The following is a 20,611-nucleotide window of genomic DNA, read 5'->3' as shown; positions in this document are numbered from 1 at the left end:
CAGACGGAGCCCAACAGACGGAGCCCAACAGACAGAGCCCAACAGACGGAGCCCATCAGACGGAGCCCAACATACAGAGCCCAACAGACAGAGCCCAACAGACGGAGCCCAACAGACGGAGCCCAACAAACGGAGCCCAACAGAGGGAGCACAACAGACAGATCCCAACAGGCGGATCCCAACAGACGGAGCACAACAGACGGAGCACAACAGATGGAACCGAACAGACGGATCCCAACAGACGGATCCCAACAGACGAGTCCCAACAGACGGATCCCAACAGACGGAGTCCAACAGACGGATCCCAACAGACGGATCCCAACAGACGGATCCCAACAGACGCATCCCAATAGACGCATCCCAACAGACGGAGCCCAACAGACGGAGTCCAACAGACGGATCCCAACAGACGGAGCCCAACAGACGGAGTCCAACAGACTGATCCCAACAGACGGAGTCCAACAGATGGAGCACAACTGACGGATCCCAACAGATGCATCCCAACAGACGGATCCCAACAGACGGAGCCCAACAGACGGAGTCCAACAGACGGATCCCAACAGACGCATCCCAACAGACGCATCACAACAGACGGAGCCCAACAGACGGAGTCCAACAGACGGATCCCAACAGACGGAGTCCAACAGAAGGATCCCAACAGACGGAGCACAACAGACGGATCCCAACAGACGGAGTCCAACAGACGGAGCCCAACTGACGGATCCCAACAGACGGATCCCAACAGACGGAGCCCAACAGACGGAGTCCAACAGACGGATCCCAACAGACGGAGCCCAACAGACGGAGTCCAACAGACGGATCCCAACAGATGGATCCCAACAGACGGATCCCAACAGACGGAGCCCAACTGACGGAGCCCAAAAGACGGAGCACAACTGACGGAGCCCAAAAGACGGATCCCAACAGATGGAGCCCAACAGACGGATCCCAACAGACGGAGTCCAACAGACGGAGCCCAACTGACGGAGCCCAACAGACGGAGCCCAACAGACGGAGTCCAACAGACGGATCCCAACAGATGGAGCCCAACAGACGGATCCCAACAGACGGAGCCCAACTGACGGAGCCCAACAGACGGAGCCCAACTGACGGAGCCCAACTGACGGAGCCCAACAGACGGATCCCAACAGACGGAGCCCAACTGACGGAGCCCAACAGATGGAGCCCAACAGACAGAGCCCAACAGACGGAGCCCAACAGACAGAGCCCAACAGACAGAGCCCAACAGACGGAGCCCAACAGACGGAGCCAAACAGACAGAGCCCAACAGACGGAGCCCAACAGACGGATCCCAACAGATGGAGCCCAACAGACGGATCCCAACAGACGGAGCCCAACTGACGGAGCCCAACTGACGGAGCCCAATAGACGGAGCCCAACTGAGGGAGCCCAACAGACGGAGCCCAACAGATGGAGCCCAACAGACGGATCCCAACAGACAGAGTCCAACTGACGGAGCCCAACAGACGGAGCCCAACAGACGGAGCCCAACTGACGGAGCCCAACAGACGGAGCCCAACAGACGGAGTCCAACAGACGGATCCCAAGAGATGGAGCCCAACAGACGGATCCCAACAGACAGAGTCCAACTGACGGAGCCCAACTGACGGAGCCCAACTGACGGAGCCCAACAGACGGAGCCCAACAGACGGATCCCAACAGACGGAGCCCAACTGACGGAGCCCAACAGACGGAGCCCAACTGACGGAGCCCAACTGACGGAGCCCAACAGACGGATCCCAACAGACGGAGCCCAACTGACGGAGCCCAACAGATGGAGCCCAACAGACGGATCCCAACAGACGGAGTCCAACAGACGGAGTCCAACAGACGGATCCCAACAGACGGAGCACAACACACGGATCCCAACAGACGGAGTCCAACAGACGGAGCCCAACTGACGGATCCCAACAGACGGATCCCAACAGACGGAGCCCAACAGACGGAGTCCAGCAGACGGATCCCAACAGACGGAGCCCAACAGACGGAGTCCAACAGACGGAGCCCAACAGACTGAGTCCAACAGACGGATCCCAACAGACGGAGCCCAACAGACGGATCCCAACAGATGGAGCCCAACAGACGGAGCCCAACTGACAGAGCCCAACTGACGGAGCCCAATAGACGGAGCCCAACTGACGGAGCCCAACAGACGGAGCCCAACAGACGGAGCCCAACAGACGGAGCCCAACTGACGGAACCCAACTGACGGAGCCCAACAGACGGAGCCCAACTGATGGAGCCCAACTGAGAGAGCCCAACAGACGGAGCCCAACAAACGGAGTCCAATTGACGGAGCCCAACTGACGGAGCCCAACTGACGGAGCCCAACAGACGGAGCCCAACAGACGGAGCCCAACAGACGGAGCCCAACAGACGGATCCCAACAGACGGAGTCCAACAGACGGAGCCCAACTGACGGAGCCCAACAGACGGAGTTTGACTGTTTTGGGTGCAGTGGTGAAGTTTTGTACGTTCGGCCACTGCTTTTATAAGTACTACACAATTGTTAATATCGGATTGTATTTCCACACCCTAAGCACCCTAAAGCGATGAGACCAATTCATCACTATTGACTGAACAATCAGTACAATAATCTAGCAACATCCTCATCACAAATGCGGCCACTGGGACATGTAGACTGATCGTATTGCTCATGACGGCTGAGAAGGTTCTGAGGCAAGACTGATTTTTTGAAGTGCTGGCAGTAGGACACTAGAGACCTGTGTTGGTAACAATAATAAACATTTTATCTACTGAATGGATTTCCGGATTGCCAGATGTTTAGGTCGATACCCAGCCCACACACCTGATACCCAGCCCACACACCTGATACCCAGCCCACACACCTGATACCGAGTCCACACATCTGATACCCAGCCCACACACCTGATACCCAGCCCACACACCTGATACCCAGCCCACACACTTGATACCTAGTCCACACACCTGATACCCATCCCACACACCTGATACCGAGTCCACACACCTGATACCCCGCTCACACACCTGATACCCAGCCCACACACCTGATACCCAGCCCACACACGTGATACCCAGTCCACACACGTGAAACCCAGCCCACACACGTGATACCCAGCCCACACACCTGATACCCAGTCCACACACGTGATACCCGGTCCACACACTTGATACCCCGCTCACACACCTGATACCCAGCCCACACACCTGATACCCAGCCCACACACGTGATACCCAGCCCACAAAGACGGAAAGCCTTTGACACAGTATCTCATAAAAGGTTGATGCATAAGCTGGAGAAACAGGCAGGAATAACTGGTAGGGCGCTCCAGTGGATAAGGGAGTACCTAAGCAATAGGAAGCAGAGAGTTACAGTGAGGGGTGGGACCTCAGACTGGCGTGAAGTCACCAGTGGAGTCCCATAGGGCTCTGTTCTTGGACCTATCCTGTTTCTGATATATGTAAATGATTTCCAAGAGGGTATAGACTCATTCCTCTCAATGTTTGCTGACGACGCCAAAAATTATGAGAAGTATTAAGAGAGAGGAGGACAGCTTGAGGCTTCAAGAAGACCTGGACAAGCTGCAGGAATGGTCGGACAAATGGTTGTTACAGTTTAACCCAAGCAAATGTAATGTAATGAAGATTGGGGTAGGAAGAAGGAGACCAGATACAAGGTATCACTTAGGAGACGAAATACTTCAGGAGTCAGAGAGAGAGAGAAAGACCTGGGGGTTGATATCACGCCAGACCTGTCCCCTGAAGCTCATATCAAGAGGATAACATCAGCGACATATGCCAGGTTGGCTAACATAAGAACGGCATTTAAAAACTTGTGTAAGGAATCTTTCAGAACATTATATACCGCATATGTCAGATCAATCCTGGAGTATGCGGCTCCAGCATGGATTCCATATCTAGTCAAGCATATGACTAAACTGGAAAAGGTTCAAAGGTTTGCCACCAGACTAGTACCCGAGCTGAGAGGTATGAGCTACGAGGAGAGACTACGGGAAATAAACCTCACTTCGTTTGAAGACAGAAGAGTTAGGGGGGACATGATCACCACATTCAAGATTCTCAAGGGAATCGACAGGGTAGATAAAGACAGGCTATTTAACACTAGAGGCACACGCACTAGGGGACACAGGTTAAAACTGAGTGCCCAAATGAGGCACAGAGATATTGGAAATAACTTTTTTAGTGTCAGAGTGGTTGACAAATGGAATGCATTAGGAAGTGATGTGGTGGACGCTGGCTCCATACACAGTTTCAAGTGTAGATATGATATAGAGCCCATTAGCCTCAGGAACATGTACACCTGTTGATTGACGGTTGAGAGGCGGGACCAAATAGCCAGAACTCAACCCCCGCAAGCACAACTAGGTGTGTACAATTAGGTAAGAACACACCTGATACCCAGCCCACACACCTGATACCCAGCCCACACACCTGATACCAAGCCTACACACCTGCTACCCAGCCCACACACCTGATACCCAGCTCACACACCTGATACCCAGCCCACACACCCGATACCCAGTGCACACACCTGATAACCAGTCCACACGCCTGATACCCAGCCCACACACCTGACATTCAGCCCACACATGCTGGAGTAATAGGCCAGCGACGGTAGGGGACACACACGATTAGTGAGATCCGCGGAAATTCGTCAATTTCTCAGGACATTGAAGGAGTATAGAGGCTAGATCATAGTATTTGGCCTCTCGCAGTGTGTAGCTAGCAGGGTGCTACATAGCATAGTTATATCGCTGGCGATAGTGCGAAGAAACCAAAGTGGAGCTAGTGGCAATCACCGGTGCATATACAGTGTGTTGGACCGCGTAGAGCGACCTGACCTGACGGCCAGGTGGGACGACCCGCCGTGGAACTACCTGATTGTGTTTGTTGGGTGGTGACTGTGATCAGTGGTAAAGTAAATTAGTGAACTGGAACACAAGGATACAGTGACTGACTCCAAAGATTTGTATAGATAGAGAAGAACCTCAATCATCAATTTACTAGCACTTAGTGAATCACCAAGTGGAAGGCGACGACGGAGACCATCGTCAACCATACGTCATTACTCATCTAGTTGTGTGAGAGGGAAGCAGACTGGTATGTACCCCCCTTTCAGGTCAATTAATCAGGTGTACAGTGTGAGGTAAAATATTATCAAATTCTTGTTCAGGATAGCATATATATTTAAAATCTCAAAGTGGCTCATTGGGTAGAAGTTAACACTTCCAGGAACTCGTGACACACGCATGCACGCATGCACGTGCGCACGCACACACACACACGCACGCACACACACGCACGCACACACACACGCACGCACTCAAGCCCACGTACGTATGCACCCACACACACACGCACACACGGGCTAGAAGAGATTAACACCTTTCGTGGAAAACCTCTCATAATCCACCCCTTCTCTTACCTGCCGTAAGCTGAAACACCTTACCTCCTCTTAACCCCATCCCACGCGCACACACGTTCTCTCTCTCTCTCTCTCTCTCTCTCTCTCTCTCTCTCTCTCTCTCTCTCTCTCTCTCTCTCTCTCTCTCTCTCTCTCTCTCTTCCTCTCTCTATTCCTCTCTCTCTCTCTCTCTTCCTCTCTCTATTCCTCTCTCCCTCTCTCTCTCTCTCTCTCTCTCTCTTCCTCTCTCTATTCCTCTCTCCCTCTCTCTCTCTCTCTCTCTCTCTCTCTCTCTCTCTCTCTCTCTCTCTCTCTCTCTCTCTCTCTCTCTCTCTCTCTCTCTCTCTCTCTCTCTCTCTCTCTCTTTCTCTCTCTCTCTTGCTCTCTCTCTCTTGCCCTCTCTCTCTTGCTCTCTCTCTCTTGTTCTCTCTCTCTTGCTCTCTCTCTCTTGTTCGCTCTCTCTTGCTCTCTCTCTCTTGCTCTCTCTCTTGACAAGGGGCAAAATGGCAGGAGGCCGCAACAGGGACACAGGAGGCAGCCAGGGTGACCAAACGAAGGAGATGCTAACCCAAGTTCTGGAGGAATTCAGGAGGGAGATGCATGAAATGAGGATTACAATTAACAATCTGCAAAATGAGCTGGCATAAGCAAGAGAGGAGATCAAATCCCTCACAGAGAAAAATAAAGAGACCGAGCATCAGATTATCATCCAAAGGGAAGGTGGGAATGTTACATTGGAAGGAAATGCCTCTGTACCTGAAACATTTGCGGAACGACTGAAAAAGAGCTCAGAAGCAAAGGACACAGTGAGGGAGGTAGCGATGCAGGCAGCTACGTCACAGGAAGCAGCAAGGTGCACAACTCAACTGCTGGAAAGAAAAAGATCAGTGGTAGTTGTGGGCATCAAAGAACAGGAAGGATCCAACAGGTAGGAATGGAATAGCAAGGATAGAGAGGCAGTACATGGGCTATTGAAGGGGTTACAGATGGAAGGGGCTGTACATAACATTGAGAAGGTTTTCAGGCTGGGCTGGTACAATAAGGACAGAAACCGACTTGTAAAGGTGGTGTTTACAAATGAAACCACGAAGGAGGATATTCTCGAAAGGAAGAGTCGTCTGCAGCATGTGGAGGGATACAAAAAAGTATTCCTGCAGAGGAACAGGACGAAGGAGGAGAGAGCCAGGGCAGCAGAGGCAAGGAGGAAGCGCAGGGAGAGAGAGAAACAAACCAGGAAATCACAGCCCCCAACACAACAGTCCCAGAGACAAGAGGGGAACCCAAAACCAGCATCCTAGCAACACCAGAGGAAAGGGCAACACCACCCCCCCCTCTGCATAGAAACCCCTCCCTTTCCCTCAACCTGCCTGCCCCCACCCAACCGTCCCTCCCCCCCACCCCATTCTGACCCCTGACACCCCATCCCCATTCCCATCATGTCCCCCCTCCCACCTTTCCCCCCTCCCCCTTCATCCCATACCCTCCCTATCCCTCCTCCCCCCTCACCCAGTATCCTCCATGTCCCCCTATCTCCTTAACCCAAACCCTACCTGTCGCCCATTCCCTTAAACCCCCACCCCCACCCCAAAATCCTCTGAGACCCTGCAAACCACCTCACAGATCTTCTCACCCACGGAACAGCTTCCCACTCCAGCAGAATACTCGCCAAGAAAGGGACATGAAAATGAACAGAAGAAAGTGAGTTTCAAGGCGATGTACACTAACATAGATGGGATTACAAATAAAACAAGTGAACTGGGAGAATGGGCACTAGAAGAAAACCCAGACATAATAGCACTCACAGAAACAAAGCTAACGAAAATCATAACAAATGCAGAGTTTCCACAGGGCTACTATGTAGTGAGGAAAGAGAGAGAAGGGAGAGGAGGAGGTGGTGTAGCTTTGCTACTAAGAGAAGGTTGGAGTATCGAAGAGATGGTAATTCAGAACTGTGAAGGTTTCAGTGACTACATATCAGGCACCATAGCAACTGCAGGACAGAAAATTATAATAGTAGTCATATATAACCCCCCACCGAATGACAGAAGACTCAGACAGGAATATGATAGAAACAACTTGGCCACCATCAATATAATAGAGAGAGCAGCTTCTGTGGCTATCATGAACGGATCCAGACTTCTAATCATGGGAGACTTCAACAATGGGAAGATAGATTGGGGGAACAGAGACCCACATGGAGGCTCAGACACATGGAGAGCTAAGCTGCTGGATGTGGCAACAAGAAACATTCTAAGTCAACACGTCAAGGGACCGACAAGAATGAGAGGAGGGGATGAACCAGCCTTGCTTGATCTGATATTTACCCTAAATGAGTCGGATATAAGGGAAGTTAAGTTGGAAGCCCTATTGGGAATGAGTGATCATAGTGTATTGAGCTTTGAGTACCTGGTTGAGCTAGGAATTATCATCCTCAAACAAGAACTGGGAACTAAAGGGCTAGCGTACCGAAAGGGAAACTATGAGGAGATGAATAAATTCCTATGGGATATACATTGGGACACAGAACTCGGAACCAAGTCAGTACAGGACATGATGGACTATGTCACCCAAAAATGTCAGGAGGCTGTAAGCAGGTTTGTCCCAGCCTGACTGGAAAAAACAGAGAAGCAAAGGAAGAATCCGTGGTTTAATAGGGAATGTATGAAAGCAAAGGAGCAGAACAAAAGGGCATGGAGGAACTTCCGTAATAACAGAACACCAGAAAGTAGAGAGAGATACCAGAGAACTAGGAACTAATATATCAGTGTGAGAAGAGCAGCTGAGAAAAGGTATGAAAATGATATAGCTAATAAAGCCAAGACCGAACCAAAGCTACTACACAGTCACATCAGGAGGAAGACAACAGTGAAGGAACAGGTGATGAAACTTAGGGTGGGCGAGGACAGGTACACAGAGAATGACAAAGAGGTGTGTGAAGAACTCAACAAAGGTTCCAGGAGGTCTTTACAATAGAACAGGGATATGACACAGCGCTAGAAGAGGTGGCAGCAAACCAGGTGACCTTAGATAGGTTCGAAATTACAAGAGATGAGGTCAAGAAGCACCTATTGGAGCTTATTATAGACTGTGGGTTGGTTGGTGTTGTCGTCGTTGATCCTTCTCTACGGACAACCCAACCCACAACTCGGTAGAGTGCTTATACTAAGAGATCACCCTTGGCGCTTCTGGCTCTTGGAGAGGGGCTCAACGTCACACGTTTAGGGGATGCGGCTCCAACACTTAGCCTCGTTGTCACGTGCACACACCCACTCGAGCCGCTGTGACTCCCCACTCTCTCCTTATGAGATATGATCTCCTCAATCCCCTTTTGACTTATTAGTATTACTTTCTACCCTGTCCACAGCAGTGGTTCTTGGTTCTTTCTCTCTCTCCTTCTTTACTACCCCCTGGGAAGCCTCACTAGGACAAGGGCAAACACCAGCAAATTGGAATACATTTACTGGACAAAGCACATACACGATACATACACACATATAATAATAATGAATCCTATACTCTATAATATTACAATCAGGTTGCACTCCAACACCATCAGAACTCTATCACCAGCTTATCAAGTGGTATCCTATCTCCTGGTTCACCACCTGATACTATTAACCTCCTCAAGTTGATCAAGCCTACATACACTGTTGCACTATCAGCAAGCTAATGTATATATAGAAAATCAGCATTTGAATGCAATAACATATACCAGTATAAATGTTCATTGATACTTCAGTATAAAAAACTCCTTGACGTAAGAATGCCAACAGTCACTCACCTCTCACTGCGTCTTGCACGCTACTGACAACCAAACACTATCGACTCCCTATAAGTAATCCACCAGAACTTCCCCTTCCACCTCTGGAAGTTCACAACCCTAATATCCTTAGGTTCTTCCGGGCTTCACTACCAGGATCCTCTGCAGCTCCTCCCGGCTGCTATCATGAAGTTTCCTTGAGCAACTACGGTGCTTCACCCTTCTGCTAGGTTCTTCCACAGCTCTCTTGGCTGCTACACCACCTCTACAGAAGCACGTGACACTCCTCTTCACTGCTGCTTCTCCTCACAGCTCGAGGTCCTCTGCTCCACTACCTTGGAGTCTCATCAGCTACATCATCTGCTGGCTTCGAAGTTCTCAGCAACTTCTTCCCCAAAGACAAACCATAGATTAATTGGTCGAGGGCGCTTTCCCTCTGACGGCGTCTGGTCAGGGCGCTCCCACGGCCCACAATAATGCTTCTGGGCGATTTAATATCTGCTCGTCGACCAGGACTTGAGACCACAACGTTCCCAGCTCGATTCCACAGCTGGTACGTCTGCACACTTCTCTTCTCTTAGAGATATATCACTAGGGGTTCCCTTCTGACGGGAGCTCAACGGAGCGCGGCTTCCCCCTGCGATGTCTGGCACTCAAGTGAGGTCAAAGCCCCTCCAGAAGCGAGCCTCACGCCTCCAGCAAAATGTCCACATCTCCTAGCCAGTCATTTATCTATTTTCTTCTTCATTGCCCATAATCTCAAATTGATATACATATCCAAGGAACTATTTTACATATGGATTATTACCTCAATTTCTGCTAGACCTTCTAGTTAGGTCAGGCTTGCTGAATAACTCTCAAGAAGGGAGACTCGTTTCTCCTGCAGGCTGAGATCATAACAAGCTGTATGTGAGAAAAGCTGTTGGGCCGGACGGAATCTCACCATGGGTATTGAAAGAGTGTGCAGGAGCACTTTGCTTGCAACTCTCCATAGTGTATAGTAGGTCACTGGAAACGGGGGACCTTCCAGAAATATGGAAGACTGCTAATGTAGTACCAATATACAAAAAGGGTGACAGACAAGAGGCACTGAACTACAGGCCAGTGTCCTTAACTTGTATACCATGCAAGGTGATAGAGAAGATTGTGAGAAAAAACCTAGTAACACATCTTGAGAGAAGAGACTTCGTGACAACACATGAACATGGGTTCAGGGAGGGTGAATCTTGCCTTACAGGCTTGATAGAATTCTACGATCAGGTGACAAATATCAGGCAAGAAAGAGAAGGATGGGCGGACTGCATTTTTTTGGACTGTCGGAAAGCCTTTGACACAGTACCCCATAAAAGGTTGATGCATAAGCTGGAGAAACAGGCAGGAGTAACTGGTAGGGCGCTCCAGTGGATAAAGGAGTACCTAAGCAATAGGAAGTAGAGAGTTACAGTGAGGGGTGAGACCTCAGAATGGCGTGAAGTCACCAGTGGAGTCCCACAGGGCTCCGTACTTGGATCTATCCTGTTTTTGATATACGTAAATGATCTCCCAGAAGGTATAGACTCATTCCTCTCAATGTTTGCTGACGACGCCAAAATTATGAGGAGGATTAAGACAGAGGAGGACAGCTTGAGGCTTCAAGAAGACCTGGACAAGCTGCAGGAATGGTCGAACAAATGGTTGTTAGAGTTTAACCCAAGCAAATGCAATGTAATGAAGATTGGGGTAGGAAGCAGGAGACCAGATACAAGGTACCATCTGGGAGATAAAATACTTCAAGAGTCAGAGAGAGAGAAAGACCTGGGGGTGTATATCACGCCAGTCCTGTCCCCTGAAGCTCATATCAAGAGGATAACATCAGCAGCATATGCCAGGTTGGCTCACATAAGAACGGCCTTTAGAAACTTGTGTAAGGAATCTTTCAGAATATTATATACCACATATGTTTGACCAATCCTGGAGTATGCGGCTCCAGCATGGAGTCCATGTCTAGTCAAGCATAAGACTAAATTGGAAAAGGTTCAAAGGTTTACCACCAGACTAGTACCCGAGCTGAGAGGTATGAGCAACGAGGAGAGACTACGGGAATTAAAACTCACTTCGTTGGAAGACAGAAGAGTTAGGGGGGACATGATCACCACATTCAAGGTTCTCAAGGGAATCGACAGGGTTGATAAAGACAGGCTATTTAACACACGGGGCACACGCACTAGGGGGACACAGGTGGAAATTGAGTGCCCAAATGAGCCACAGAGATATTAGAAAGAACTTTTTTAGTGTCTGAGTGGTTGACAAATGGAATGCATTAGGAAGTGATGTGGTGGAGGCTGACTCCATACACAGTTTCAAGTGTAGATATGATAGAGCCCGATAGGCTCAGGAACCTGTACACCTGTTGATTGACGGTTGAGAGGCGGGACCAAAGAGCCAGAGCTCAACCCCCGCAAGCACAACTAGGTGAGTACAACTAGGTGAGTTCACACCTGACACCCAGCCCACACACCTGACACATAGCCGACACACCTGATACCCAGCTCACACACCTGATACCCAGCCCACACACCTGAAACCCAGCCTACACACCTGATACCCAGCCCACACCCCTGATACTCAGCCCACACACCTGATACCCAGCCCACACACCTGAAACCCAGCCCACATACCTGACACCCAGCCCACACACCTGACACTGAGCCCACACCCCTGATACCCAGCCCACATATGTAAAAATTAAAACACGACGACGTTTCGATCCGTCGTGGACCATCACACATAATGGTCCAGGACCGACCCATACATCAGGGATTTTTCATTTTCAAATGTTTGGGTTTGGTATTTTTTCTTGAGAAGTAATTACTGAGCTGCGGTAATACTATCAATTAAGCACCCAAACGCTGCTAATTGTCGTTGAAGCAAATAGCAATAACTTTCTTACTCATGTTTTATTTTTTGTATACTGTATACTACTTCCTGAATCTGATTGTTGTTGGTAATTGCAGATTGACAAGAATGATTTGAACCAAACAAGCATTTGGCTTCAGTCTAATCAGAGAAAGGACGGTTGCTTCAACAACACTGGTAAAGTCTTCAGCAAGGCCATGAAAGTGAGTATTTTTCTCATGCATAACACCGATTGAATGAGAATCATTTGGAGAAATGTGGGAATTTGAACCATCATTCTGGTGAGTCCCAAACGCTCTAGAACGCCAGGTCACATCCTGCATTGTTATAAATTATTTCCTTTTTGTAATATTACGCTATTGTAATTTCTTTGTTTATTGGTTTAATGTTAAAAATAAAAAAAAAGACGTTCAATAAATATACACCAGTATTATGAAGGAGACTTCAACAAGTTCCATATACATAATGCTGGAATAATGTGATCTGTCGTGGCATTACTCTTTCATGCCACACATGTCACACATGTGTGATATGTCACACGTTGAAGGCTAAAGTCTCATTTATGTGGGACTTAAATGAGGAAATTAAATGGACTGGAACTTAATAAATGATACTTTAAAATAAGAATGCAAAATAAATGAACTTATAATTCCTTAGCTTATACAAAGTCCTGCCAATCCTCTTGTCTTGGGATGCCATGTGGGCTTTACTTATTAACACCAGGATAGTGATGGAAGGAACACAATGTACCTGTTGGCATTTAAAACACATCAGCATTGTAGTTTAAAATGGATTACATGATAAAACACAGTTCAGTGACTCTAAATACTGGTTCTCTTTTAGTATCAAAAGTTCTGAACACTACACAGTCTAACCTCGCTCTTAAACTGCATACCCAATAACTGAGATCATGTCTAGTAATTATAACAACTAGTTATATGATACAAGCAAGATATTATATGCAAATATGCAAGCACTTATGATAAATTAATTATAAATGTGATAGCAATTGATAATTTATACAGATGAATTATATTTATATATAGATATTTGTACATATATTCAGAACAAATTGTAAAGATTAAGATAGATGCTCACTTGATTGCTTAATTTTTCCCCTCTACATAACGATTAACAATTTATATGGACATATTAAGGTCATAAGAGCATGCAATTGACCAATTTACATTCTACAAACACTTAATAACTGATGTTTGTAACTAATAATTATCCAGTTATTAACTATAATTACTATTATAATAATAACTGTAATAACTAGTAATAACTAGTAAATAACTAGTTATAACTAATTATAACTAATTATTACTAATAATAAGTAATTACTAGTAAATAACTAGTTATAACTAATTGTAACTAGTTAATACTAATAACTAGTAATAACTATTATAGTAATAACTATAATAACTAATAAATATCCAAATTGAGAACTGATGCTCAACTGAACAGTTGCCAGATTATCTCTCTTCTGATGAGATTAGCCACAGTATTTTAATGATATAACAGCATTGCTGCAGTGAATAGATACACGCTGTAGAGTTTTTATGAGGATTAAGCTATCCGTGGTAGTGGTGAGCGGTCAACAGTCAACACATGCTGGGGGGTACCGCTCTCTACACTCGTATTTAGATACATGTATCAGTAATTTGTTCTGATTTATAGTTCACCACCTCCCTGAGTGTCTTAGGGAGCTATTCTGGTGATTATTATATTGTTTGTGTGGTGTTAATCTTATTATAAAAGTCTCAAGCATCGTCACGTGTTCACTCTGTATGTAAACAATGGGTTCTGGGCCTCAAGGCGCTCGTGAACGCTTGCTCTCGGAGGTAGCTCCTCCCTCTCTCAAGTGATAGAGGCCAACATTGAATATGGATTAATAATTGTTAATGTCTAGACAGATTATTGAGATCAATCGGGATTGAAAGATGAATATGTATTGGATCTAATGAATATAGGTAGTACTAGTAGTACAGATTGATTCTTTATTTAAAACTTGAAAATACATCACCGGAAGCCCAAAACATGTTGCAATGGTATTTCAATTGTGACGGTAACGCGTTGGTGTTCGGCTGTTTAAGGCTAGGGGTATGGCCTCGTCACATAGTTATAAAAAAAAATAGAAAAACTGGAACTTCGTCTGTGGTAAGGTAAGGAGAAGACACACAAAACACAAGTAAACTTTAACAATGAAATTTTAATTACGTTAAATAAATCAAAACATGAAAATAATGCACAAACAAATTCTTATAATAAAATCAATGAATCAAAATAATAAGAATACTTAAATGACACAATGAAAGTTACGTTAAGGCAAAATAACAAGAAGTGCAACAAAAGTTAAGTGGGAGGTGCTGGAATATTGGCTTAAAGCCACCACCTCTCTCAGTACACGCTAACGTCTAGCTGGGAGGAGTGCTGGCTACGAAAGCACGGAACATTCTGAGGACTGATGTTGGGGCGACCCCAGACATCAGGTAGTATTGGGGGCGAGTGCAGGTGCAGCCAGACCGGCGACCAATCAGCGGAGCCGTAGCGATCAACGGGTAGTTTGGTGGTTGGAGTTCGAACAGGTGGCTGGATGCATACGTTTCTGCTCACCCTGGCAAGCCTTGCTGGTGCTGGTGTTGCTGTCGTTGTTGGACATTTCTTCCATAGTCTTTTTATATAATTGTGAAGACGTAATTTTGGAGGGAAGAGCAGGCTCAATCTCTTGAAGGAGATTATCGTCACACAATTAAGACAGCTTCTTATTGAACCTTATAGATCCTTGAAGATAAACGAACAAAGTCACGTAGGCATCCATAAGCCTAATGGTGGACGTGACCGTTGTGGTATTGTCGTGTAGGATCTAATAGATGATTTTGATATAATTCTGATGTAGGATTCAGATGTATGATATAGAAATAATTATTCTGATGTACTTCATTTCTATGATTATAATAATGATGTAGTTGGCGGAAATTTTCCACACACTGAATGTTTACATACACAATAATCATTTGAAGCACCTTTTTTTCCGATCACATGTCTTTCAGCAAATCTCTCCAGAGATTTTTCGCTCTGGTTTGACGTTCTGGACTCTTCATGAGTGGAGTTTCTTACTCTGATCTTTCGCCATCTGTATGGCGAGCTATATATAAGCTTAAGAATCATAACTGCCTCATTTGTCGCAGTGGCAGTATAAGGTTTCACTCATTTGTATCATGATTTGTCTTCAGTTTTGGTGGTCCTCTCTCTTTTAATCTTGGTTGTTTGTTGGTGTAATTCGGTCTAGGAGGAGCTACTTTTGCTGTCCTTTGAGGTCTATACTATCTCGACACCATTTTCCAAATTGTCCCGTGCAATTGTTCACCTTTGGCCTGCTCATTTTACTCCTTGACCATCTTGGTCTCTGGATCAGGGTTTTGTCGTCTCGTCTGTTCTCGGTTGTCCCTTTGGTCTATGACTTCTCATTGGAGGTCTTTGTTTTTGTTGGGCATTGCTTCCAGTTGTGGTGTTGAGAAGCTTCTCGCTCTCCTCTGGAAGTGTGCGTTTTGTTCTTTCGTCCATGGCGTATTTTTTCCTCAGTTTTTTTTTTTTTGTCAGATTGAGACGGTTGGCGTTCAGATGGGTCCTTTGGGTATTGGTCCTTGATTTGTTTGGCAGGGAGTGCATCCTTTGTTGTCTGATTGCAGCACTTCACGGTTTTGTATTTAGAAAGCCGCAGTGTGTCTTTGGGCACGTGTTATTTGGGACCTTGCGGCTTTGGCGACAGTATTTTCTAATTTTTCGTGGGCTTCGTTTTTTAAGGGCTCTTTGGATATACCACGAATCATTTCATTACCTGGTTTCCTTAGTCCCCTTTGAGCTTGTGTTGACCTTGGAAAGAGTTTCTCTCATATATGTCAAAGATCTACCCACCAAAGGTGGGCTGATCTTTGCTCTCTTCCCTGGTAAGTCCCATTTTAAGCTTTTCAGTGGTGAGTTACAGGGAGCCACAGTTCAGCCCCTCCTAGAAAAACTGCATTATATAAAATGAAACCCCTCCTTCTGAGGGTCATTGGTGGGCCCCATTATTTTTGTTTTTATTTTTTAAAAATAAAACAAATACCAGAACACACAAAACTCAAAAGAAATCGGTACATATATAAAATAACAATGAAGAACAGTAAACAGGGACAGTAACAGGAACAGTAAACAGCATCAGGAACAGTTAAACACAAAAAAAAACATACACAAGCGACACATAAAAAATATAACACAATACAGGGCAAAACCCAGATATCCCGACACGGGCATCATAAAAAACAAGTCTAAACAGAACACAGATACTTAGTAACATATAACAGAACACAGAAAAATACATAAAAAAAAACATAAATAACATAAAACACACTCAACCGAATACAGAAAACAGACACATAACAGACGTGGACAGATGACCACGCACACAACGCCAACCACACCACGCACACACATTAACAAAGGAGCACAGGACAAACACACAAGACACAAAAATATATACATAGAGACAAAAGTACAGAAAACCCTGAACACGCACACGAAACACCCACGCAAACAACAAGAAAAATACACACACAACCACCCACACCACAACTGCACACCACACACCAACATAACACCCAAATACAAAGAGCACAGGCCAAGGCGGACCAGGACCAAAAAAAAGCTGAAAAACTAAAAAACTGAAAAACTCAGGTCCACGCAGAAGCCGAAAACAGCCCCCAAACCCACACTCCCCATGCACACCGACACACTCGGTGCCCGGAGGCACCAAAACACACCACACACGCACAGGAGCAGCACCACCACAAGGAATACACACACAACCACATGCAACCCCCGCCAAGGAGGCCCAAAGGGACGGGGAAGGGAACACACAGCTAAAGCAACCCCCTGAAACCTCCTCCACACCCCAAACCCATAACAACGCCCCAACCCCTCCCACGACCAATCACCACCGCCCAACCACCGACGCACCGACGCACTCTAAAGCAACCCACTAACAAAGACATCCGTAAACCACTGACGAAACTCTGCAGGAAAAGCGCGTTGCAACCACCACCAGGTAAACCACATGCACCGTCACAAAAAAAAAAATGCGAGTGACCCCATAACCCTCCCGCCTCCCAACCCACACACAAAACACATAATCCACAACCAAAACACAACGTTTTGCACACCCTCTGTGAACAACCCAGAAAATGCAAGAACAAAAACTTCAAAACACCACTCCGACACTCCGGTCCACAAAACACCTCCAGGAGTTCCTGATACCAGGCAACCCCTGCAACTGGTCACAAAAATAAAAGACATGCACCTGCGATTCACTAAAGCCACAGTGCACACACGCCTCAGAATCACGCAAGCCAAGCAAACAAAACCGCTCATTTGTCACTAGCGACAAATGCAGAAACTGCAACATTAACTCCCGCTGCTGAGGCGCCAAGACCCTCCCCCTCAAACACGACCAGATGCCACCCCAATCCAACACGGTAACAAGTCCTCCACTCGAGGCCGCACCCGAGGCAACAAAACCCCATATACAGCCTTACACGAAAAGGAAAACAAAAAGGACGACGGTAGAGCGCCCGAAGAACCTCCACGGCCCAAGAATAAACAGGGGGGTTTAAACAAAGCTACCTCCCAACTAACCTCCAAATTAACCAAGCAAAGCAACTGAACCGAATGGAGCAGAAAAAAACAGCGCATTTAACCCCCTCCCCCCCCCTCGCCCAGAACCAGCCCCTGACACAGCGAGACCCAGAAGAGGGCCCTGGCCTTAGTAAAGACGTCGGGAATACCAACACCTCCCTCCCTCACCCCTAACACCAGCGTCGAATGACATACCGGCTGATAATGACCACACCACACATACTTGTACACCAGCCTCTCCAGATCCAAGGCCTTCCGGCGATCCCAAGGAAAGCACCGAGCCATCAACCACCACACTCGCAACAGAACCTTACACGCAACAACCAACGCCCGCTGGTAGATCGTCAACTGACGACACGACAATAACCCAACCGCAACCCCAACTGAACGAGAGACAGCTCCCCAATTCCACTGCAAGGAATGGTCATAAGAGGCAAACCAGGTAACCCCAAAAACCCGAAGCGACAAGACCACCGGAAACCCCGACCCTCCCTACACCAGGCGGGAGGCCCAATCACCGATACCCATCAAACACAACTTTGCAGGATTTGCCCCCGTGCCAGACTCAAACCGCAGGAGAACGTCCTGAACAGCACCAACCGAACCCACTGAAGCCACAAACAAAACGGTATCGTCAGCATACCTGCAAATAGGCTGCCGAAGACCCGAAGGCAGAAGAGGAGGCACAATCAAGGAACATGCCTTGACCGCCCGAAAAAGACGTACCTGAAAAATCACATACAAGAGCATAGACATGGGGCACCCCTGATGCACAGAATGGCAAATCGAAAAAAGGAACTAAAAAACCCATTCACACAAACGTGACTGTGACACCTGGCATACAACATGCGCACCCAATCCACAAACATCGACGGAAACCCAAACCGCTCCATCGCACGGAACTCAAACGTCAACGACACCCGATTGAAGGCCTTCGACCAGTCCAAGCTGATCATCGCCGCTGAAAAGCGATACTCGGACACGTACAGAAGCACGTCACGAATCAAAGAATTGCAATTCACAAGGGCACGACCAGGAACACCACAAAACTGCTCCACAGAGAGCACCGACGCCCGACAACGCCACAGCGACAAGCTAAAACCTTAGACAAAATCATATAATCAACATTGAAGAGCGTAATAGGCCTCCAATTCGAAAAAAAACTGCAAATCGCTCGGCTTCGGGAGCAGCCGCACGATCCCGTCACAATAGGAGTCAGGCAGGGCACCCACCTGCAGACAAGCTTGCACCACCTCCAAAAGGACCTCCCCCAACACATCCCAAAAGGTAATATAGAACTCAACGGGAAGGCCATCCACACTGGGCACCTTTCCCGTACGAAACGACCGGACCTCATCCAGAAGTTCCCCCAACGAAACATCCCTCACCAAGCGGGCACACTCCGGCCCTGACAAACCAGGGTACACCCATCCAAAAAAAAATCTGCGAGCACACCATCCCCTTGCACCACCCCATAGAGCGCCTTCAATTCCCGCCGCATGTAAAGCAGAACCCCCTCCATGCAAGAAAAAACAGAACCATCAGGCGGCCGAAGGCCCGTAAGAAGAACAGAATCCCTCGCAGCCTTCTCACACCCTAAAAGAAAGGGGAAGAGCCTCTCCCATCCACACGCTCAGCCACACGAGCACGCACCCGAACACCTTCAGCCAACTCTGTATGCAACCTACAAATACGCTCCTTACACTCAAAAATCTCCCCAAAGCAGTCAACCCCAGCATTCAACCGCACATACACACTAGACAGTCGAGCCTGAAGCAACCCGCAGCAGGCCAAACCTCCTGGCTGCCTCCTGCTTAGCGACAACGCCAAAAAATCTCCAACACTTCACCTTACACCACTCCCACCAAACGAAGAGAGAAGAGAAGGCAGCCCTCCAGGCAAGGATCCCAACCAACCAGACCCAAAACTGGGCACATGTACGCGGACAACGTAACAACCAACAATTAAGTTTCTACCAACCCAGACCTGACTCCGGACACCAACAAGGACCACCAACAAACAATGATCAGACAAAAATTTTCAGAATGAAATAATTGAAAGTAAGTTATGTTTTAGGAACTGATGATTGAATTTGCAAGAACATGCAGTAGAGTTCAACACTCAGGCGATCCTATAACAATATGTTATCACATTTCTAACAGGGAGGAATTGATGGAAGTGACTCTCCCGTGCCTCTAACAGCCTATGTGATGATTGCTCTCCTGGAGGCCAATGACAAGTCATGCAGCCAGGCCGACTGTTTGGCTGCCCAGTGTCTACAAGCAGACTCCTCCTCTGACCCCTACGTTATGGCGCTCAAAGCCTATGCTTTCGCCTTGGCTAAGCTTCCTGAAGCCGAAGTAATTCTCCAGAAATTGCTGGAACAAGCTGTTGTGACAAAGAACTCCACTCACTGGGAGCTGCCCAAGGGACCAGGTATAGTCGGGGGAAGAAGGGTATAAGGTGTTACCTTAGTAAGTGCGTAAGCACTATATTTATTTTCTCTTTAACTTTGCTTACGACTGAATAATCTTGCTGGTTGTACTGACAAGTGGTTATGGTTATAATTTTAGGCGAGCTTGATAGGCCTTAAATAAAGCTAAAATGTAAAACAAAATTGAGATGAATGTCATTCATTATTGTTTTATTAAATGCAACTCCTAGAATAATTTATATTTGAAAATAAACACAGGTAAATCAATATAAATATATCTAATCAAAGAACCCGTGTATTGTGGCTTGATATTTGCAGCCTAATCAAAATAATCACGTAATAAATTTTGTTCGGTTAAAAAGAAGTTTTAAATAGAATTTTAATTTTAAGATGATTGTTTACAGCATTTGTTTTAATTTAT

General features: G+C 46.9%; 1 protein-coding gene across 1 annotated transcript in view; it reads left to right on the top strand.

The window, feature by feature from the left end:
• The window catches only part of LOC123751416 (alpha-2-macroglobulin-like), a 622,101-nt gene that overhangs the window by 581,679 nt on the left and 19,811 nt on the right, over nucleotides 1–20,611 (top strand). The window contains 2 exon segments of the mRNA XM_069314540.1: nucleotides 12,182–12,286; nucleotides 19,919–20,192. Coding sequence (XP_069170641.1) covers nucleotides 12,182–12,286; nucleotides 19,919–20,192 — 379 coding nt within the window.

The sequence above is a fragment of the Procambarus clarkii genome, chromosome 79 (genome assembly GCF_040958095.1).
Source record: "Procambarus clarkii isolate CNS0578487 chromosome 79, FALCON_Pclarkii_2.0, whole genome shotgun sequence".
Lineage (NCBI taxonomy): Eukaryota > Metazoa > Arthropoda > Malacostraca > Decapoda > Cambaridae > Procambarus > Procambarus clarkii.
Note: the sequence above shows the minus strand (reverse complement) of the source record. Positions and strands in the feature narration are given on the sequence as shown.